Source organism: Aythya marila (assembly GCF_965140915.1).
Source record: "Aythya marila genome assembly, chromosome: 2".
NCBI lineage: Eukaryota > Metazoa > Chordata > Aves > Anseriformes > Anatidae > Aythya > Aythya marila.
Genome location: NC_139043.1, coordinates 61,165,815 through 61,188,983, shown reverse-complemented (window position 1 = coordinate 61,188,983; position 23,169 = coordinate 61,165,815). Strand labels below are relative to the sequence as shown.

Genomic DNA, 23,169 nt, shown 5'->3' with positions numbered 1-23,169 from the left:
ATACATATGCAAGTGTTAAATTAATTTGCTCCCTTACCTGAGATTAGTGATTATGAAATAAAAACACTCAAAAAACAGCAAAATATTGAAAGTTGACTGAGTATATGCTTTGGACTTTTTTTCTTGCTCATTTCCTAGTTTATAGTTAAAGGGCTTCAAAACCTGCTTTCTTGGTGGAACTTATTCCTCTTTTGGCCATTTTCCCTCTCCAACACCTATTGGAAATGTTGAAAAGATGCAATTTATGATTGCTGTTCTGTGACTTGGGCCACAAACAATTTCTGTAGAAGCCTGACCCTGTCTTCATTGTGTGGGCTCTACACAGCTTGTGAAATCAACTGCTCCACCAGAGGATGATTTACTGGGATAGATGGAACAATTCTGATGAAAGCAGAGCTGAATCTACAGCATCCTTGATATTCACTCACTTTATGACACAAATTAGCCTTTCCTTGGACTGTACTTTCCCAAAAGGCATACTCAGCTCTATATAATCAACACTACGTAGATAGCAAAGTTGTTAGGATCAGCCCACACAGGAGAGAACTGACCGTGACAACAAACAGCAACGGTGGGTTGAGCTTTAAGAATTTGTTAGAAAAGTGTAATTTAGTATTTTTCATGTTTCTAGAAAGGATTGTAAATTTTCAGATGGCTCTATTCCTCAACACTGTTCAATGTTATATCTAACAGCCCCATTTTGTGCTCTGAGAGCCAGCTGTGCATATACATGTATGTATATGAAATGCAGTCATCTTTCTTGGTGAAAGTGCCAAAAGGAAATGGGAGCTAACTTGCAACAGTTTGAAAATGGAGGAAAACTTTAATTTATAGATATCAATCTTTAATATGTGGTTTAGAGAGAGTCTTTTGGATGCATCCCTGTGGGAAGCACATCTAAATTCTCAGCAGGAAAGAGAGACCAAGAGCTGGTCCTGTGCCAGATGCAGCTGTGGAGTTGATGTGTATATCATTCCCCTAGCTATAACTCCATCTACACCTTTACTCTTTGTTGCTAGGAGGAGGAGAGAGAGGTTCATTGGGTTTCAGGAACATCCTATTCTGAGATTGAGATACTTTATCTTAACAGAGAATGAGTGTTGTCAGCTCCCACTGCCTTCCCTAAGAGTTGAGATTGAACTGAACCTTCTGCAAGAAAGTTTATACTTTATACGGTAGCTCTATGAGCTTATAGCTTTTCCTTAGCTTTATAATCTGGGAATTGAACTTTCCCTTCTCCATCTCTTGACTGACCACCCTGCAGCATTACTATATCATTTACAGCTGACTGGAACTCTACCAACTGGAGTTTGGTATTTACTTTCATGTTACAAAGGTTATTTTTTTTCTATCATTATTAGCACTTAATGTAACATTACTGTGATTTTTCTCCTGCTCTGTAGTTTTCTGAAAACCCCAGTGAACTCACTTAGCTTTAAAAAAATAAAAATTTAAAGCTAATTAAAAAAAAAAAAAATTAAAAAATAGAGTAATGCTGTCTTTGGGCAGTTGAAGCTGCAATAATCACAAGGTTCATATTCAGATCTCAAGGAGCTAAGTTACTCTTTGAGTCTAGCAAGATGGTTCTTCCAGATATTTATTATTTTGGTTAACTGTGTAGCAAGTGGTGAAAATATGACCATGCCACACTATGGCCATCCCAATGTTTCAGTTACTAAAGCAAAACAAGATTCTTTCTGCATTCGGCTTTTGCTGATGAAATTCTGATATGGTGCATCACTGTGATTAGAATAAACAAGCAACATAAGTGTTCTGAATGGAAGCTTCTTAAACATGAGTCATACAATACTGATGAGTAAATTAAACTCTGCATTAGTTAAATGAAACAGAAAGATTTTAAAAAGAAAAGCTATACACTTACATCCCCTCTCTCCACCATTTATAGATATAAAGTGATAGAAATTGAACTGTGATGGTAAAAAGGATGACCATATTAACTGTCTTTTCTACTCATTCTTGCAGAATGTAGACAAGTGGTCCTTCGATGTATTTGCATTAAATGATGCCAGTGGGGATCATGCACTGAAATTCATTTTCTATGAACTTCTCACACGCTATGATCTGATCAACCGTTTCAAGGTCAGTAGTTGTAAGTTGGGTATCTTCTTCCATTTTGCATTTTCTTGAATTTCATTCTTATTCTGCTTGTTCCATTCAGAATGCAATTATTTTAGCTGTATTTGAAGGTGTATATGAAGGCTTTGTGTTCACTGTTTCCCCTAAAAGGTTAGTATAACTTTTTTTTTTCAGTAACCAGGGCAAGATGTTATTTAAGTAGATTGCAATAGGACACCATGTAGTGGGTACGCTTCAAACAGCTTCCCCATGAAATTTAGGGGAACTACTACACTTGATCCTGTGGTAATGATGGTGTCGTTCTCCTGAGACTCTTGGCAATCTCAAGCATGCAAACAAAAAATGAGAGCACGGCTTGTTAGTCTCAAATGCTACATATCTTTTACTCCAACTTTGAACAGGCTTACATTTGGATCACAGAAGTATTGCTCTTAAATCTTTACCATTCTCCCCACCCAAATATTCCATTAACCTTACCTCCATTGACACTTTCTCTGGGAGGTCCCACTCGCTTTAACTGGGAAATGTTTACATTTCTCTGACTCCTGTACTTCATGAACTACCCATGTCTGATGAGAAATGTTTGAAGATGATGATTGGTCAGAATTACATCAGCCCATGATACATATCCAAGAGGAAAATAACTATGAAACTCTAACTATAGAAATATGAAAGTGTAGTACTTACAGCTTGAGGAAAACATTGGAGAATCCATGCTGCTAGTTGCATATATATGCAGCTGACACCACCTATGTAGTCTCCTCCATAGAAATCCCCTGAATTTAATTTTCTCTAGTGTGTATGTTTATACTCCTGGAGTCAAAAAGTATGACAAGCCCATAGTATAGGCACTCTGGATTTGGCAACAAAAAATCAGAGGTTTGATAAATGATACTCTTCTTAATAGAGAATCTCTGACTTACTATATGATGTATTTAATTGCAAAATCTGGAATGTGAATAGTAAAGCAGTGATACATACCAGAGGGTTGTGAGGGGAACACACAGACACCTGTGTCCTAAACAGAAATATTTCTCTGGGCGCAATCAATCAAGTACTCTGTTACTTTTTGTACTGCATGTGCACTCCAAATGGCACTGCATAGTGTACTGACCAGTGTGTGTTTATGTGTGTGAATGATTCATCATCCATAACATAATTAGGGATGGGAAAGCCAGTTGGAGGAAGTGAACTTGATTCACTTTCTCTCTCCAGTGCCTATTTAAGATGTTTTAGGATGCTATTTGTTTGTGAAGTATAAACTGCTCTTCGGGGCCTCTTATAAAAATAGTTCCATCCAAATGTTAGCAATTACAGGTGCTTATTTCATTTTTAATTCTGTACTACTTTTCTCAGATCCCAATTTCTGCCCTGGTGTCCTTTGTGGAAGCTCTGGAGGTTGGGTACAGCAAACACAAAAATCCTTATCACAACCTAATGCATGCTGCGGATGTGACACAGACAGTCCATTACCTCCTTTTCAAGACAGGCGTAGTGGTAAGTACAGGAGTTGGCATCCTGAACACGTAATGAGATTACAGCAGTTTTTGTTTAGTAAATAGATTATGATTATCCACAGTGGAGCCCATTTGCACTGTAGAAAAACTGCATTTGATATGGCTTTACTAATAAAAGTAGAGAATTAGGATTATTTAGAAAAAAAAAAAAAAGTTGGGTGTGAATATGGATAACTCTTTTAACTGTTCTGAGAGAGAATGGGAGAAAAACCCAAGCTCAGTTCTCCAGTCTGCCACAGTCTGTGAGTGAGTGGATGCCTGGGTGAGTCTGGCAAGTCAATTTTGTTGGGATTCATTTCACTTACTGCGAAGAAGCAAATTGTCTAAGCTTTCTTCTTACTTAAGGGAGCAAGGCAGTAACCTCCAAAGGACAATTCACTCCACTTACCTGGGGTAGACAAGAGCTGTATTTAGAGAAGATGATCTCCATCCAATTCCTACACTAAAACCCTCTGAACTTGCTTACAAAGAAACCTAGGGATAGCTGACATTTGACAAGAATGGCAACTCTAGTTTAAAGCCCTCTTCATCAGCGTGGCAAGCCTATGACCGAAGATGCTCTTCCCCTCCTATGACAGGTGGATCCCATCAGCCCACAGCAGACCAGGTTTCTCAAAGCAAGTCCTATAGTCTAAGTAGCCGAAACCCTGTCTGTGGCACCAGTTGCACAATTATCTGCCAGATTCGACTGGCACTTTCAATTCCCTTCCCTTTGACTAGGAGGACTGTTGAAAAAAATTACCTATGCTTCTGAGTCCCTTATTGCTGCTGCCTGGGCTCTTTAGTCTCTCTTGACACTCCTCAGATTGCTTCTGGCTCCATTATTGGTGCCCACATGAAACAGCAGCAGTGGATAATAGTCCTTAGGCTGTACACGGCTTGGCAGTCTCTTGGTAACATCCCTGATACAAGCCCCTGGTAAGCAGCAGACTTCCCTCAAGAGCAGATCAGGTCAGCAGATGGGTGTCTCCATACCTCTCAGAAGAGAGTCTCCTACCACTGTCACCCTTCGCCTTTTCTTAGCTGGACTAGTTGTTACTTTGCAGGGAGCAGACTGGGCCTTACTCAGCTCCACCCCTTCTGCAGCGGGTCTTTCCTTTTAAGTCTGCAGAGGGGTGAAGCAGGTCTGTAAGGGCACCGTAGGCTTTGGGGGAAGACTTTCTCCCTCTGGTCCTTGCTGTAGCCAGCCTCCACCCTGTGGTGTTATTGGTCCCCCTCCCTTTTGTAAGTGCTGCCGAGGGAGTTTGGGGCTGTTTGGCCATGGGCTGTGGGTTCACTGCAGACTGCGCTGGGATCCATCTGTCTTAACTCTTCCTCAGCCTCCCTGATAATGCGCCACCTTCTCACTGCCTTCTACAGCTTGGCCACCTGGTGCTGGAGATCCTCCGCACCTTTTGCAGGCAGGTCTGCTGCCTGTCCCTGCCCCTGCCCCAAGGAAAAAACAAACAAACAAACAAACAAACAAACAAAAACAAAAACAAAACAACAAAAACAAACAAACAAACAAACAAACAAAAAACAACTAAGCACTTCCAGCAGTCAGAAGTCTGCAATGCAGCCTCATCCCTCAGAAGCTTTGCCTGGGTGGAGCTATCAGCTGCCACTGAGGTAGACAGTGCAGACTGTGCTGCCAGACCCACAGCCTTTGCCCTTTCATGGATACAGGTGATCCTAATGCCTCCCTTTTTCTTGACTGGTTCCAGTCTTTTGACTTCCAACTTGTATTTCATTACTTGTTTTCCTGACACCACCTCTCTTGGTGTTCACTGGTCTCCAGCTTCTTGTTTTCCCAGGATTACATTATTTGTTCTTTTCTTGGGTTTAAATTTAGGTTACTTGTTTTAAAGGCTTGGATTATTTTTCTTCAGTCAAGTTATTAAATGAATAACTCACTGCAATTACAATTTGAGTTAAATAACTTTGATTCTCCATTGAACTCTATTCAGTGCTCATTGAAGTCTATGTATTCAGTACTATAGTTGTGCATTTTCATAGCAGTGAGGAGACTTTTGAAAGAAGTATGGCCTCTTCTCTTACCTAATTTCTTCTTGGAGATTGGAGAATATATTTTCTTAAAGTTAATGAAGATTAAACTATTTCAGTCTACTTGCTTTTCCTCTGCTTTTATACACAATGCTTCTCTGAAACAAAGGTGTTATCCCAGATTAAAGACAGATCATTCTGAAGGTATGTCATGTAAAATATTTTCTGGCCTTTTGCAATATTAGCATCATTAAATATGTCCTAATGGCACCTCAGTGGCAACATATCTTGCAAAAAGTTTCTGGGGACTGTTTAGCCAAGGCTGCTATACAAGCCACTATAATGTAGGCATTTTGTAGACTTTAAAGGGAATTCCAGAAATAACTATTCAGGTGTTTGAGTGCTAGAGCAAGTCAGAGCAAAAGTAACAGCTGTGTGCATCCCAGTCTCCAGTCTGACAGAGAAATAAAACAAACAAACAAAAAAGTTAAACATCTCTCTTCGACCCTCTCTGTAATGTTTTCCAACCTTATCTGAATGTGGCGGTAAGTGCACAAACCTATCATCCTTTAGATTATGTCTTTTGTTCTGTCATGTGTTTACTTATGTCCAGTAAATTACCTATGTCCACATGCTTTTCAAAGTCTTCAGGTGTTGCGATGCTTGGTTTGAACTGACAAATATAAAAGAAGTCTTCAGTATTAAAGTGCTTCCTTTTTTACATCTTTAAATCATTTTTTTCATCTATTTTAGAAGAAACAATGCTCCAAATTATTTGCAGAGGTCAAATAATGTGCATATTCAAGATTTACATCTAAAAAAAGGAAACGAGAATTTGTGTGCATTGTGTGCAATGTATGTAAATGCTGGCACTGAAGTCAGTGACTCATTTGCCTGAACTAAGCCCTTTGCTTTTTTATTCCTGCTGTAATAAACTACACGCAGATAAGTATCCCATGCAGGCTGTTATGGTGGAGTTGCACTCTGGAGGCTGTAGTGAATTGTCAGCTGTTTCCCAGAAATAATCCCATGCACTAGTTGTTCCCACAGCCAAATATGTCGCATTTGGTTTAGCATCTAATGTAGCACAATAGGAAAGCACTCTCCTGCTACCAGGAACAAGGGACTTGCAACACTGCAAGCCAACAATAACATTTCAGCTTTGCTTCCCTTACTAGAATTCTTTTTTTTCCTCTTCTTCTTCATCTTCTTATTCTTCATCTTCTTCTTCTTCTTCCTCGTCTTCATCTTCTTCTTTGTCTTCTTCTTCTTCTTCCTGCTCCTCCTCCTCTTACTTCTCTTACTTCTCCCTTCTCCCCACAGGATACAGCCCATCTCAATGTGAGTAGATTACTGTTGTTTGGAAATGAGCTCTGGAGGTCATCTATCCCAATCTCCTGCTCACAGCAGGATTGTACTTTTTACAAACATACATGTATGTAGTGTGTTCATACATGCTAAAGAAAGGTAGGGGATATTTTCCTCTTTCCAGAATTTTCTCATATCAATATCTGCTCCTTCCCCTAGGGTAAACAGTCATTCAGTTCATCACTTTCACAATATCTATGCAAGGAATTTGGACAGTCTGGAAATTAAGACTTTGATGTCAGAAACCATGTTGGGGCCTTTGGTTTAACAAATAAAAAATCATAAAAGGTGATCATTAAAAAAAATCGTAAAAGAAAAAAACATAAAATAGAAACAATGCCCTCATTTGCCTTCTTAGCTTATTATTTACAGTGTAAAAAAGTCCTTTTTTCAAACTTAGAGTCTACTTAGCAGTCATTTGTTCTAGTGTCAAAAGGAAGAAACAATTGTGTGGTTTGTCTTTATACTGTTCATTTTCCTCTCTTCTGTTTCATGTTATTTACAACAATTTAGTTCCAGTCTTTTTTTTTTTTTTTTTTTTTTTTCATCTGCTTTCTTTTCAAGTAAAAATCGTCTTTCCTTCTAATCACATGCAGTGCCTGAAATCTCTGTAGTTTTCCTGTTATTTTCTTGCTCAGGATGATGCCTTGGAATGAGTTAGGTATAGCTAGACGTGCAAAGGAGAATGTTTTGGGTTCCGTCATAGACATAGACATCATAGACATAATGAATTTGGAATTAGTCTGATGTTTTTCACCTAGAGTATTATTACAGAAGCATGAATGGTAGGAACAAGTTCCAAGAGCTGCTTTCCTTTAGCTCAGATGTTCAGGTGTGATCAGTATTTTATTTGGTATTATTTTCTGATTAATCTTTATTGTTATTAGGAATTACCATATGATTTTTTTTTTGTGAATACAGACAGGTGGATTCAAGTGGGTACAAATGTGGTGCAAAAGTTAAAGCTGACAATTCTTTCTTTGATACTGTCAAGAGTTACTTAAGAAGGGTTCACTTTACTCAGCACTTGGCCTGATGGCCGCAGACGGGTCCCTATCTTTAGGGGAAAAAGGATCCTGGGCCAGGAGCTGGCAGGGCTCATTGAGAGGGCTTTAAACTAGGTAGGAAGGGGGATGGGGCTGAAGCTAGGATTGTTGGGGCTGTGCCAGGGGGAACAATGGCAAGGCTGGAGGATAAGGCAATGGCCCAGCTGAAGTGCATCTACACCAATGCACGCAGCATGGGTAACAAACAGGAGGAGCTGGAAGCCATCGTGCAGCAGGCAGGCTACGACTTGGTTGCCATCACGGAGACGTGGTGGGACCAGTCTCATGACTGGAGTGCTGCAATGCCTGGCTATAAGCTCTTCAGAAGGGACAGGCAGCACAGAAGGGGTGGTAGTGTGGCTCTCTATATTAGAGAGTCTTTCGATGTTGTAGAACTCGAGGCTGGGAATGACAAGGTCGAGTCCCTTTGGGTTAAGATCGGCAGGGACAACAAAGCTAGTGTCCTGGTTGGGGTCTGCTATAGACCGCCAAACCAGGATGAGGAGACAGATGAGGAATTCTACAAGCAGCTGACAGAAGTTGCAAAATCTTCAGCACTTGTTCTCGTGGGGGACTTCAACTTCCCTGACATATCCTGGAAGCACAACACAGCCCTGAGAAAGCAGTCTAGGAGACTAGCAAATGTGACGCCCATCTACAAGAAGGGCCGGAGGGCAGACCCGGGAAACTACAGGCCTGTCAGTTTGACCTCAGTGCCAGGGAAGCTCATGGAGCAGATCCTCCTGAGATTCATCACACAGCACTTGCAGGGCAAGCAGACGATCAGGCCCAGTCAGCATGGGTTTATGAAAGGCAGGTCCTGCTTCATGAACCTGATCTCCTTCTATGACAAAGTGACGCGCTGGGTGGACGAGGGAAAGGCTGTAGATGTGGTCTACCTTGACTTCAGCAAGGCTTTTGACACCGTCTCCCACAGCATTCTCCTCAAAAAACTGGCTGCTCGTGGCCTGGACTGGCGCACGCTTCGTTGGGTTAGAAACTGGCTGGATAGCTGGGCCCAAAGAGTCGTGGTGAATGGAGTCAAGTCCAGTTGGAGGCCAGTCACTAGTGGCGTCCCCCAGGGCTTGGTGCTGGGGCCGGTCCTCTTTAATATCTTCATCGATGATCTGGACGAGGGCATCGAGTGCACCCTCAGTAAGTTCGCAGATGACACCAAGTTAGGCGTGTGTGTCGATCTGCTTGAGGGTAGGAAAACTCTGCAGGAGGATCTGGATAGGCTGCACTGATGGGCTGAGGTCAACTACATGAAGTTCAACAAGGCCAAGTGCCGGGTCCTGCACCTGGGGCGCAATAACCCCAAGCAGAGCTACAGGCTGGGAGAGGAATGGTTGGAGAGCTGCCAGGCAGAGAAGGACCTGGGAGTGATGGTGGATAGTCAGCTGAATATGAGCCAGCAGCGTGCTCAGGTGGCCAAGAAGGCCAACAGCATCCTGGCTTGTATCAGAAACAGTGTGACCAGCAGGGCTAGGGAGGTGATTGTCCCCCTGTACTCAGCTCTGGTGAGGCCGCACCTCAATTACTGTGTTCAGTTTTGGGCCCCTCGCTACAAGAAGGACATCGAGGTGCTTGAGCGGGTGCAGAGAAGGGCGACGAAGCTGGTGAGGGGCCTGGAGAACAAGTCCTACGAGGAGCTGCTGAGGGAGCTGGGCTTGTTCAGCCTGGAGAAGAGGAGGCTCAGGGGAGACCTTATCGCTCTCTATAGGTACCTCAAGGGAGACTGTAGCGAGGTGGGGGTTGGTCTGTTCTCCCACGTGCCTGGTGACAGGACGAGGGAGAATGGGCTTAAGTTGCGCCAGGGGAGTTTTAGGTTAGATGTTAGGAAGAACTTCTTTACTGAAAGGGTTGTTAGGCATTGGAACAGGCTGCCCAGGGAAGTGGTGGAGTCACAAAGTCTTCAAAAGACGTTTAGATGTAGAGCGTAGGGATATGGTTTAGTGGGGACTGTTACTGTTAGGTCAGAGGTTGGACTCGATAATCTTGAGGTCTCTTCCAACCTAGAAATTCTGTGATTCTGTGATTCTATGCAGAAGACCTGTAAAACTGCAGAAGGGCAGGATTTATGTCACATCTGTTTGTACCAAAGGGAAGCGAGATCCTCCTCTCCTGTGCACTACTGTGGTTAATAAGCAGATCATCATAAGCTTATGGGCTCTGAAAATGGTAAATGCTTTGAAACAAAGGACCATAAACTCAGTGCAAGGAAATAGGCTAATTACTGCTGTGTTTGTTTTGCCGCTTTTTCTTGGCAATACATTTCATTCATTTTGTTAGATTTGGAAACACTAGTCTTTCCTCTTCCTTTTTCTTTCTGCATGCATCGATCCTTTTGTTTACATGCCAATGACTTCCCTGAGTAGCTAATTCTTCATATCTATTATATGTTTGTGAAAGACAATCATGCCTCATTACACTTTTTTTTGTTCCCATTCTGGAAGCCGATACTTGTTCTTTCATGCCTTTCTCCCCACCCTTCCATCGTCACTGAAGGTTTTGTTCTGGATTGATTTTGTCAGCCCTTTAGAAATGAAAACCTTTCACATTTCCTCGCTCTCTTCACCCGTAACAGTATCCTGCTGCTTTCTCAATCATTCTCCATGTCTTTGTTCTTTAACAGTAGTGCTCTGTTCTGCAAGATGAAGTCCATTAGAGACTAGTATAGGGTAATATCACAACTTTGATGGAATTGCTTCCGTTCTCTGCTGGCTCTTTGCCATCTTGTTTGCTTTTTCTTACAAGGTTATAGCAGGAAAAAGGAACTAAAAGTTTCCAATTGTTTGCCTGCTATTTTTTCTCATATTACAAGTCTATTTTGACTTTGTGCTGCTTTCCCAGACTTAATTAGCCACAGGTTTCAACCGTAATCTCAGTCTGTATTCTGAGCTGCCTTCCTCAAATACTTAAAACTTCTCCTCAGGTATATTACATCCTATTGAAAACTTACATTACCCTGATATTGTTCAGCAAATGATGCTTTGATAGAGCATGCAAGTTTGCACTTTTCCTTTATGTACCTTAAGAGATTAAGGAAGGAGACAGAAGGAAGCACAGAGCTCATTGCCTTGGTGTCATTTTAAAGCTTGGGTCATAAGACCCTGCTGGAATGGGACTTGTCAGATGATGCCCAGAAGGTCCGAAGTGGATTCATTAGACCAGCTGGGTATGTGTCCTGTAGTGGTTCTACTTGCTTAACGTGGATTTGCTCTGCCAGTCCATGAGTGGTTCTGCCTGATTTTTGGATTTTTGTCTATCATGTGGACTATCTCCATTTGGAAAATGATAGAACACGGCTGAGAAAATGAAGTTCAAATCTATGTGTGAAGCCTGGAAACCCTAGGTTGTTTTTTTGTGTGTGTGTATGTGTTTTTTTTTTTTTTTTTTTTTTTTTTTTCACAGTGTAGTTTTCAGAAGTTTGGTGCTTGAAAGTTGAAACCATGTTCTATCAGCTGTAAAGCATTCCTTATTCACAATTCACACTTGAAAATAGAAGCATGATGGTTATTTCTCCACTACCAGCACTGTTTGTTCCTGTTCTTGACCATCTGTATAAAAAAGGAGAAGGTAGTTTAGTTTCTCTGTCTGCTCATTTCTTGATCTCTTCACCCTCACACTTCTCAAAAACAATTAAAAAAAAGTAAAAAGCAAGTCAAGACCTACCTTGATGATGGTCAGTGTCGTTGTGCAAAATACCCGGAAAATAACTTCAAACCGCATTTAATATAAGGAGATCTTTAAAGCTGAGACGAGCTTCATTCTCCAGCTGCACAGCCATTGATGTTTAGGGCTATCTCATATATATATATGAGATATATATATATATAGCCCCATATAGCACCTCTATACCCAGAGGTGCTGGGGCTGTTCAGGCATGAAGATGACAAATAAGAAAACAAAACAAAACAAAACAAAACAAAAGAGAGAGAAAATATTATGATTGCTATGGCTATGCAGAGATGGCTGTGAAAGGCAGGAGAAGAGCTGGACAGGTAGCTGTGTGTGCAGGGCCCCACAGTTATCTGTGTTTCCCCTGCATATGGTTAATCGGGTTGCCCCTGAGCTACAGCAGATGTCTAGAATGGATTTACAAAACAATTCTGCCTTTAATGGGCTTTGAATTAAAAGACAGTTCCTATGTGAATTTTAGTCAAAATATAGTGTGCTGTTACAAAAATGTTTGGCAACCACTGTGGTAAGGGTTTTCTCCAAATTGTAGGAGCATTTCATACAAATATTTAAAGCATCTACAGTATCTAGAGCCTTTTGTCTCTGAGGTACTTGATCCTAACAGCACTCTTTGCATTGTTACCAGTGGAAAAACAGAAATAAAAAGATTGATTGACTCAGAAAAATTATTAAAAGCATCTGAGTCATTTAGAAATCCAAGATGAAAGTGACAATAGCATTGAAAAATAAGACTTCAGCTAGGTGATTAGGGAAAAAAAAAAAAAAAGAAAAAAAAAAAAAGAAAAACAACCTTAGGGCTTTCTCAGATGTTTCTGTGAATGATAAATAAATAACAAGATGTACATCTTGTGAGGCTGTGTCCTCCTCATGATTCAGTGATTGACAATGACTCCTCTAGTTAGTGGAGATAAGTGACATTCTTCTGTATTTGAGACTCTGTTGCAAAGGTCAGCTGAGCTGCAAATATATACCTTGGTGGTATGTGCATACCTGTATATATATCATCCATTTTTTCTTGAAAAAAAATTGACCTTTCCTTCTCATCCTTACACATCGCTATCTAAGAAGGGCAACTCTTTTCCCTCATTCTGTCTTAAGCCTTTGTCTTAAGACATATTAGTTCCTGAAACTATTTTGCTGAAGTTCAGTTTATTTAGATGAAGCTTCAGGAAAAACACTGGTTCAGCTTTGGTGAATCAGCCAGAGAGGTTTGCTTTAAAATAGCTGGCAAGCTGCAGGGGAAAAGCAATGATGTGCAGCATTGACTGTCAGCGGGGGATAACTTGCCTTAAAAGACAAAAGCCTTAATGCCTGGGAAAATGACAGCTTATCTGATTGCTCTGTAATTTCTTTTCAGCACTGGCTGACAGAGCTGGAGATCTTCGCTATGATCTTCGCAGCTGCTATCCATGACTATGAACACACGGGAACTACCAACAACTTTCACATCCAGACACGGTGAGGGCATCATAAATCATGATGAAGGGTTGTGAAATAGAAGGAGAAATTTCTGGAGAATAACAGCATAGCCACACAGAAAAGTGCAGAAGCCTTTGCCTTCAAGTGGCTCAGGAGGAATGTTCATTTCCTTAGGCAATATTTTATTTTCTCTTACAAGCATTCAATTGAAAATGAGTATTCTAGGTTCCTGAGCATTGTTCTGTACTAGTAATCAGGAAAAAGAAAGGTCCATAAATGCTTCTGTGTAAAGTTGCTGAGGACTGATTGCTGTACAGACTGATGTCTTTCATTGAGGTGTAGTTTTAGAGGAGATACTATAGTTCAAGGGTTCCCTGATATCTGTGTTCATCAGTGAACACCAGCACTACGCATACTAATATTACTTAGTGAAAAACCATACCTGCAGAAGGGGATATGTTTACTATTACCTCTTCAGGTAATCAGTTATTGCACTCATTTTAAAATCTTTGTAAATTCCTAGAGAATAACTGGTTGCAACAGTAAACTGTCTAGATGTCCTTGACTGGTACTGCACAGTTGGATATTTCTAACATGCACTGCATCTTACCCTAAATTAGATAGCTGGAGTATGTTAGATGAATCATGCTGTGTACCCCAGGTATGCAAAGGTTGCTAGGTTAGATCACACATATGCTCAGGAAAGCTTAGGTACTCTGAAACAAGTTTATGTCTCTGTTCTGGGATAAGCTTCACTCTACTACTTACAGCTTCATGCATGCAAGAATTAGAGATATGCTGTATTTCCCAAATAGAAAATAACTACAGAAAAGTTCAGGGAAGGACAGTGGTAATTTAATTTTTTAACACTGAATAACAGAGGGTGTGAAATGTCAGGGGACAAAAATTAACACGGCTCTCTGGGAAGCAGAACTGGGTGGGGACTATAACGAATCATATTCACTTCCTGTTGCCATTAACTTCCAGCAAGCACTTTGTGTTCAGATCGGTTTAGCCATTCAGATCCATGCCCTGGAGCTTAAAATTAAGGTGTGAAGGGGAGTTTTAGGTTAGATGTTAGGAAGAACTTCTTCACTGAAAGGGTTGTGAGGCACTGGAACAGGCTGCCCAGGGAAGTGGTGGAGTCACCATCCCTGGAGGTCTTTAAAAGACGTTTAGATGTAGAGCTTAGGGAAATGGTTTAGTGGGGACTGTTAGCGTTAGGTCAGAGGTTGGACTCGATGACCTTGAGGTCTCTTCCAACCTAGAAAATTCTGTGATTCTGTGTGATTCTGTAGCTTTGGTCTTATTCTATCCCACTGGCATTTGGCCTTCTGTACAGCAGAGCCTAATGCACAGAAGACAGGAAGGTGTTCAGCTATATCTTGCTTACAGCCAATTTACTATTCTGCAAACAGTATAGGAGTGCATCTCACAGTTACTTAGCTGGCTACACTATGGCTTCGATTTGAGAGCACCATACGCAAGAGCTGAAAAGGAGCCTCATGATTCAACCCTAAATTTATGTATCGCTCTCAGTCAGAAAGCTCTCAGTAACTTTTTCTTAAGCATATAATAAAAAGACTATGTGAGTTTCAGCTGATGAAATGGATTTTGTGGTGAATTTTTATATTTAGTTGTTGTTGCTTTTTTTTGTTTGTTTGTTTTTACTGAATAACAACGACAAACAAAGTATTAGAAGTTCTCTTGAAATGCTTGTATCTATGCTGTAGGATCTAACCTCTGTAGCTGATCAAAGAAAAACTTTTGAATGTGAGACACTTTAGACAGGGAAGAAGCATAACCTTTCCTATATCTTCTTTTAAATCCCAGGTCAGACTCAGCCATTCTATATAATGACCGATCTGTGCTTGAAAATCACCATGTTAGTGCAGCATATCGTCTTTTGCAAGATGATGAAGAGATGAATATTTTGTCTAATCTCTCAAAGGATGACTGGAGGTAAAAATGAACATGGTGTCTGCTTTGGAACATTGCAGCATCACCATAGTCTGTTATTGCCTTGTTTGAAGAGCAATATGCATCACTGTATATTGTACATTAGTATTTCTATTACTAAGAGAGAAAAAAAAATCTTTAAAAAGTGTTTGTCTTGCTTATTTCTGCATTTGTTTTTTACTTCAGATAGCAGTGAGACTAGATTTTGTGACGGTGAACAATAATATACAATTTGACTCCCATGTAATTTCAGCAGTTCACAGACACCCTTTATATGCATCTGTCTGTAAATTAGTGAAGAGGTATACAACTGTTTGTTCATGCAAGAGCATAAATATAACCTCTATCTACTTTGACACCCCCTGCTTGGAAATTATAAATCGGCCTTAATGGAAATAAGAATAAGGTCCAAGAAACATAAATCAGCATACTGTATATGCCAACATGATGTAAGAAGCTATAATTTAAAACAAGCTTCATGCAACATATGATTTAGGTACCAAAATCAGTCCATGATTTGTTTTCTAATAAAAGACAGTTGAAACTGGTGAGGGAACTTTCTGCCTTTTTTGCGGAATTTTGAACTCCAGAGGATGGTACATTAAAAATAGCCCAATCTGACAGACAGGAAGAATCCTGCTCCGTGGTCTTTCTCATAGGAGGGAAAGTGAGTTGTGGGATCTTACATAAAGCATGATGCCTCCTGCATACGCTTAAATGTGATACAGTGCTGAGCAGTCAGTTCATCTGACTTACTGGAAATGAGGGGAAATTAGCCTTTCTCAGAGTCTTGGCTTCTAGTAAGCTGGTTAGTGAAGGCTCTGCTTCCTAATGACTTTTGCCTGAATTTCCCTTTTATTTTGTCTTGTGGATGGTGACATAATCCTATAGCTGAGAGCTGGGAATAAGATTCAGGAACTTAAGTGGCTGGTTTCAATCAATGTGAGTGTTGTGGGGGAGCAGCTTGAGAAATCCTACCCCCCAATATAGAAAATAGTCTCATGGTGGGCAGCAAGCAGGAACTTTAAAAAAAATTATCTGCAATGAGGTGTTAAAAATCTTATTTTTTATTTTTTATTTTAGCTACTGTTGGTAATGCCTTGTCAAATATTGCCAGCAAATTGCTGCTTCCTTTTACGTTGGCGAAGGAAATGCAAGGAACTGACTAGAAACAGCAGCCTTAGAGCCACTGTCTACAAGGATCAGCAGAGCAGCTGCTTGAGAATGTTTCATTGCATAGACACTTTCTTTAGGAAAACAGTCTGCTTTGGGGCTTTAAACTGCTTGTGGTTGAATCAAAACTAGCTTCAGATGTTTCTCATTAATTTCCTAGTGTCAAAACGTGTATTCTGTTGAGGTATATGTTTAGACCTAAAGTTTCAAAGATTAATATGTCTGCTTTTTAAGAAATACTCTAACCGCCTGAACAAAAATATTGAGCGGTTTAGATTGCTTATTTGTTCTCTCTCAAGTAGGGCTGTATTATTTTGTAGCTGCTGAATGAGCAACAGCTGCAGAATGAAGACCATTATCTTGATGTGCTCTAATGCCAAGATGTTATGATTGTTATGTGCCTTTGCTTTTGCATGCCAGTTTGAAATCCCATAGGCAAACATTTGGGAAGCATTGCAAATATCAGTTGATATCAGCAGGATCTATGGTGCTGAGAAAAAAAAAAACAAGAAGCCCACCGTTTCTCAGACTGGTACTCAAAAATAAGTCTCTCAGTATCAATAGGACCTCAAACATGAAAGGATGCTTTGGGAAACTGTTAAAGCATATCTAAATTTAATTTTATTTTTGTAGACATACCTGATAAATCGCTTTTAGCAAAAAGCCCAAGTGATGGCCCTTGGAGAGCAAATTCTTAAGTGCTGTTTTGAACTAAGGTCTCATTATATTTTGACATTATTAATAAGAGAAGATCTGATGATCAGCGCATTTCACAATCTTAGAGGTATATGTGGATTTCATCAGCTCTGTGGTATTCAGTCATCTAGTTAAGGAATGCATTTTGAGGAAATAAATGTAGAAAATTAGACCTAGATTTCACAGTTGGAAAAGAAATGGGCACAGGTTTTGTAGAGAAAGCAGATGAGACTGAAAGAGATCTTCTGGGCTGCAGTCAAGAAGAAAAGAGATGAATGCTTACTAGTACCTAAACAATATTTCACTGTCCATTTAAAAAAAAACAAACTCTGCTCCTCATTAAATATTTGAAAGTCAGTTGGGTTGCCTCATGTGATGAATCCCATTTGTGCAAGTCATCAACAAGTAAATGAAGAAACTATAACAAAAACAGATCACAGTGAATTAAGAAACTAAACTGCAAAGCAAACAGATGCTTTCTAAGATACTGTTATAGACGTATTTTCTGGCAGTGTATTTCATTGTTAATAATTTCCATGCAGTTTATTGAAACAGTGTGCAAGCCCTTTGCTGTCAAGTACAGGATTAAAGAAGCATCTGGAAAATGTTTAGCTCCTTAATTCTGTATCAGAGTACAGCTTCGGGAAGTACAGCTTTCATGCAATTCTGATTTTGTCAGTAAAGCTGCTTGAGATTTTGTCGCTTAGATAATTTTGAGCTCTTTGTCAATCAGCCTTTATTCCTTTGGAGATTGCAGTGAGAAACCTTGAATGGTTCTGAGTGAAGACAACTTGGGTCAGAGACTTCTTTTGTAAATAAATAGCAGGTTATTGGTTGCATAATCACACAGTTTTCTTGTAACAAATGATTTTTATGTATCCAGCATGGCTGCATTCTTATTCTGGATGTTATACCTTTAGTGAATATCAGCCATTGAAAATATATCCTTGAAGGTAGTGTTTTTCCTTCATCCATTAATTTCCATGAGAATCAAGACTTCAACTGGGCAAACTGGGCAAAATACCTCACAAAAGAGATATTCCTATTGGTTCATAGCATTGAGATCAAGTGATCTAAAGCAGTCTTTTTCTTCTCCTTTTCGCATGAATGCATGGGGATGTGAGTCCTTTGCTAGAATACATTTACTAGAATACAAAGACACATCCAATGATGTAATGTTCTCTAAAGCAAAAAAAGTAAGGGCATGAAGTAATTATTCTAAAAAGCAAATAAAGATATTTCCCAGATGGAGATCAATGCAAGGCTTGGAAGCATTTAGATGTCAAGTCATCCAGAGTCTATCTATCTCAGCAATCAGTAGTAAAGATACCATAAAACTGTAATTGCTTATGGGACTGTGCCAGATACCATGTTTTCATGTATCATCTGCAGGACCTTGGTTAGAAAACACAAAATCAAAGCTCTGATATTGGCCATAGGGCGAATTATTCTCCAGTGTGTGACAGTAATGAAACAGGAAATTCAATCTAGGCTTTCCTCTTCTCCAATTGTTCTTCCTGACCTTGCTCTCTCCACATAATCATATCTTTCCCTAATTCTAAAGGGGCTGTTAAAAGGCATGGACAAGTTATCTTGGAATTTGTTTTCAAATTTGGTAACTCAGAACTTTTTCTTAGTGGTAGGTTATGGGTATGAGAACATAGTAACTCCCTGGCTCCTGGCTGCTGGCCTCAGGAAAATGTATCTCTACCACAAGATGAAACATGAAAATATAATAAGAAATATTCAAATCCTTAATTAGTTAGAGAAGCAACACAGCCAGATCTGTAAAGCAGACTTTGAGTCCACAAGAGATCTTCAGTTGAGGTGAACTGCGAACAAAACCCATTCCCAAGCCTCAATATTCTAATAGTCCTAGTGACCACTTTCACATGGTTGCATTTTTTTTTTTACCATAAACCCTTGACCTTTGTAGAAAGACACTTATACATCTTGATTTTAATACAATTTCCTCTAATTTATCAGGCTGCTTGCAAAACCAAAATATTTAAAATATTTTCAAGTTCTTCTGGAGCACAGAAACTTCTGACAACCTTGTGGAAAAGTATAAGCGTTATAGATGTATTATATAGATGTATCCTAGGGAGGATGTATTGGTTTCCACATTAAATTAATATTTTGGTGTTGTAATCTTGTCTGTGATAGATCACACCTGCATTTCAGCCCACACTGGCTTTTACTTTGTCTCTGGTTTGGAGTGAATCTACTTTCTCTCCAGCTGTGGGAGTTCAGGTTCTTGGGTCCTTGTTCCACAAGTGTTTTAAGCTGCTGTTTGCAGCACTGCTGCTAAAAGGAACAGTTTCTCCTATCCTGTCTGGTTTCTTTTGCTTGTATTGACAGAGAAGTTTTTGCTGCTGGGCATGTACCAAACCAGGGAACTGACCAGGACTGGCAAAAAATAAGATCCCCATAAATTTAAACTAATTTGGTTTTCAGCCACCATATTGTTTCCTTGAATGCTGTTGGCTACCCAAGTGCCTGTACATAAGGGTGGGAAGAATGAGGGGGGTATGCTGTAGGTAGAGTGAGGCCAATCTTAATGTGTGTACAGAACTTCAGCGAGGCCATGTTATGTGACACCCATGGGACTGGGTAAGCACAGAGGTCTTGGGTCTCTATGCACTGGTGGCCTGGGGCTGGAACTTGAGTACAACCACCAGAGGCAAGAGAGACATGCTCAAAATAGACAATGTCCTTCATGAAAGATTCATGAAAAGAAAAATGGCAACTTTTATTTTTAAATGAAAACTGACCCATTTCTGAATCTCCCAACTCCTGAGCTGGTATGGTAACCTTGGGCTGTTCTTCCTATATTAACCCATGGGTATCTGAATTGAGAGAAATAGAAAAGAAATGTACATTGTATGCTAGAGCAGAAGTGTTCCAATATTTAAAAAATGTCTAGGACATCTACACTGACTTCAAAGGAATTTCGAGCACATCCTAAAACATTTGTTTAACAAAAATACATAAAGGAATAGCTTGAATGAGTAATATCAAGGAAGTAATGCAGGTTCTCAAAGGTATGTATACAGTATATTTACAAGGAAATGTTTTTGACATTCTGTTTTTCCTTTAGTAATATTAATAGCTATTGACCAGTTTTAGTCAACTGGATAGAAATCCAGGCTCAAAAGTTCACCTGATTTTAGGTGAACTAAAGGTTTCAAGGTTTTAAAGAATCTTTTTCCTTCCTTCTAAGAATGTCCTGTAAAAGAAATCAATCCAAGAGGTTTGTGCTTACTTGAAAAGGGAATGCTAGTGCTAATATTCTCTTCACAAAGATCTAGGATTTCTTTTAGGAAGGATTAGCCACCTGGCTTAATTTGCAGCCCTCCCACTCCTGTGTTTGTAGAAAATCGTTGATCTTCTTCCTGCTCCCAGAAAGAGGGATAATGGAAAGAGTGACATGCAAAGGCAGAAAAGCTGTCAATAATTTGTAGATAGACAACAAAAGAATCTGAAGTGTGTCTGATGCTGGTTTTTATGTTTCTTTTTCCTTGCTTCTCTCATCATGACGCCATCCAAAAGGGAGTTCAGAGCTCTGGTGATTGAGATGGTGTTAGCCACTGATATGTCCTGTCACTTCCAGCAAATCAAAGCCATGAAGAATGCTTTGCAGCAGCCAGAAGGGTGAGTCACTTCACAACACCATGCAGTGAGGGGCTGAATTTCAGCTGGTGCTTTGCCATTGTGTTTGCTTCAAAAGCACCTCTCCAGAGGCCCTCACTCTCTTTGATGTCCACATCAATTCTGTTTATGCTGTTGAATTTTGAATCAGTTCACTTAGGAATGGACTGGCATCCCTCTATACACAGGTCTCTATTCTGTGCTGGTGGACCAAAGTTGCAAAGGTTGGGATAAGCCTTCCTGGTAGTGAGTCTTTGAATATGACAGTAACTTCAAGGACATGATCAAGCTGAGTGTCCTCTATGTCTTGAGTATGACTCAAGGTTATAAGATCTGCAGAAATACAACTAATGCATTGCCCTTGTGTAGATGGTAGCAGATACCACCACTGCAAGGGGCCTGCTCCATAACCAGAGACAAGATGAAAACAACCTGATAGGCACCAAGGGAAGGACTGGAATGTAACAGATGGAGCATTGTGTGGAAGGCCTTGCCCATGGCAGGGGGGTAGGAATTTCATGATCTTTGGTACCTTCCAACTCAAACCATTCTATGATTCTTCTTCCTAGTAAGACAGTGAGAGCTGTAGTATTTTGTCTACAGCGCTTTCTCATAAAGCTCCTTTTACGCTGCATCAAGCTCTGAGTGATGGTATTTTTTTTCACTCTAGACACAGATCTGTACAGAATCCCCCAGAATTATACCTATATCAGACCAGAGTGTGGCTAGCCACTTTGTCCTCACAAAAGATATAGCTCTTCCAGGTGTATCAGGCAATCAAAATTTAGAGTTAAAATCTTAGACTACCCATCCAAAGAAAACATTGTTTACTGGATTCTTGGGCTAGCCTCTCAGGTTATAGTTTTAAGAAATTGCCAGTCTTTTGCCTTCTGTGGAACCAGACACAAAAATCACCTTCTGACCTCACAGTAGTTTTCTAACAAGGAAACATCTACCAGTTACTGTGTAGAATCACCAGCGTCCCTGAGATCAGATCCTGTTTACTGCAGTAAAATGGTAGAGATTAAATTATCTTCTGAGCTGCATAAAATGCAGCCCAGATGAAATGGGAAATGTAGTGGCTCTTCAGGCCTGATTGTGCAGGCAAGTAAGCCTAGAAAGGAGCTCAGAAAAACTGAACAAAGTTTCTCGTTGCGCTTCTTAATGTCTCTGTTCCAACAGGAATGGTATATGTTGGGGAAATAAGACAATCTTTCATAGTAGTCAGGTTTTAGTAACACAGGTATCACTCCACTAACATGGCCACATTTTCCTGTTTACGTGTGATTTTTGTTGTCATTCTCCACTGCAAGTGCAATTAACTTATTTGATCCTTTGGGTTTTCAGAATTGACAAGCCGAAAGCCTTATCACTGTTGTTGCATACAGCAGATATCAGTCATCCAGCCAAGGCCTGGGACCTCCATCATCGTTGGACCATGTCTCTGCTAGAGGAGTTCTTCAGACAGGTAACGCTGGGGAATTTCCTCTGTGTTTTGGCAGCTCAGAGAGAGTATGTAGTGTTGGGCAAGGAAGTAGGAAAATTTGAACGCAGATCTTTTCCTTCTCTGATTTTCTCAAGAACCTTCTAAGTGATGTGAAGCTTTTTTGTCTGGCACCAGTAGCACTGCCTATTAAGATTCTTGAGAAGCTAGTGTCTGATACACTGCCTACAGATAAAGGCATTGTCTGCCTAGTAGAAATTCTGACTTGGGAAGCTAAACCAGGCTAATTACTTTTATAGGTTCAGTATGTGTTTCTAAATAGCAAAAGACAGAATATATGATGTTCTGCTTAGCTGTAAAACCCTAGAAAACAGATTCAGGTAACTGTACTTTATAGAGCTATACCTGTATTTTTGGGGTAAATGTGAAAAATCCATTGCCCTTTGCATGAGGTGAATTGCCCTAGTTTATATCTCATAGTGGACCTCTGACTGACAGACTCACAAATCTAGATGAATCATTAAGCTCTGTGTGATAGTTATAAGCTCCCCAAGTGGCTAAATGAAAGCATGTAAATAGCTGCCTTTAAAAAAAAAAAAAAAAGTAAAACTAAACGGAGTGCTTAGGAATGTATGTGATACTTTTCCCCAATATGAATTAGTAAACTAAGCAGAAAATTAAGTGGTTTATTTCCCTCCAAAGTTCAATAACTTCATGTTTTATAGTAAATCTGAAAAAAGCCAATTTTTAAAAAGTTTTAACAAGTTTTTAAAATGGTATCTGCTTTTAAAGGCATTGTGGGAATGCCTTCTTAATAAGGATATTGCAAAAAATTGCTTTGAAACGAATCCTTTAATTTGTTTTTCAAACCAAGAATGGGTTTACTAGGTGGAAGTAGGTAAATCATGCCTTCAGCTGTCCCTGCATTGTCACATGGGAGACTCATGTAAAGAGGATGATCTTCACATACATTTTAGGGAAGACTTTACCTCTGGGCATGTTTATTCTTTTGTCCCATGTTTATTCTTCTATTTTAGCTCAGAAGGGTACTAAGTTTGATAAAATATACCATTGCTGAGTGCCCTAAAGATTTGTAAGGGAATTAAGATTAGCT

At 39.9% G+C, this 23,169-nt stretch overlaps 1 protein-coding gene across 9 annotated transcripts in view; it reads left to right on the top strand.

Annotated features, from left to right (window-relative positions):
- Positions 1-23,169, top strand: part of PDE1C (phosphodiesterase 1C) — a 311,425-nt gene that overhangs the window by 235,993 nt on the left and 52,263 nt on the right. For all 9 annotated transcript variants that reach the window (XM_082755208.1, XM_082755210.1, XM_082755212.1 and 6 more), the window contains 6 exons: positions 1,984-2,100; positions 3,454-3,594; positions 13,071-13,171; positions 14,966-15,094; positions 20,513-20,614; positions 21,959-22,079. In XM_082755208.1, coding sequence (XP_082611334.1) covers positions 1,984-2,100; positions 3,454-3,594; positions 13,071-13,171; positions 14,966-15,094; positions 20,513-20,614; positions 21,959-22,079 — 711 coding nt within the window. The remainder of the gene's footprint in view (positions 1-1,983; positions 2,101-3,453; positions 3,595-13,070; positions 13,172-14,965; positions 15,095-20,512; positions 20,615-21,958; positions 22,080-23,169) is intronic.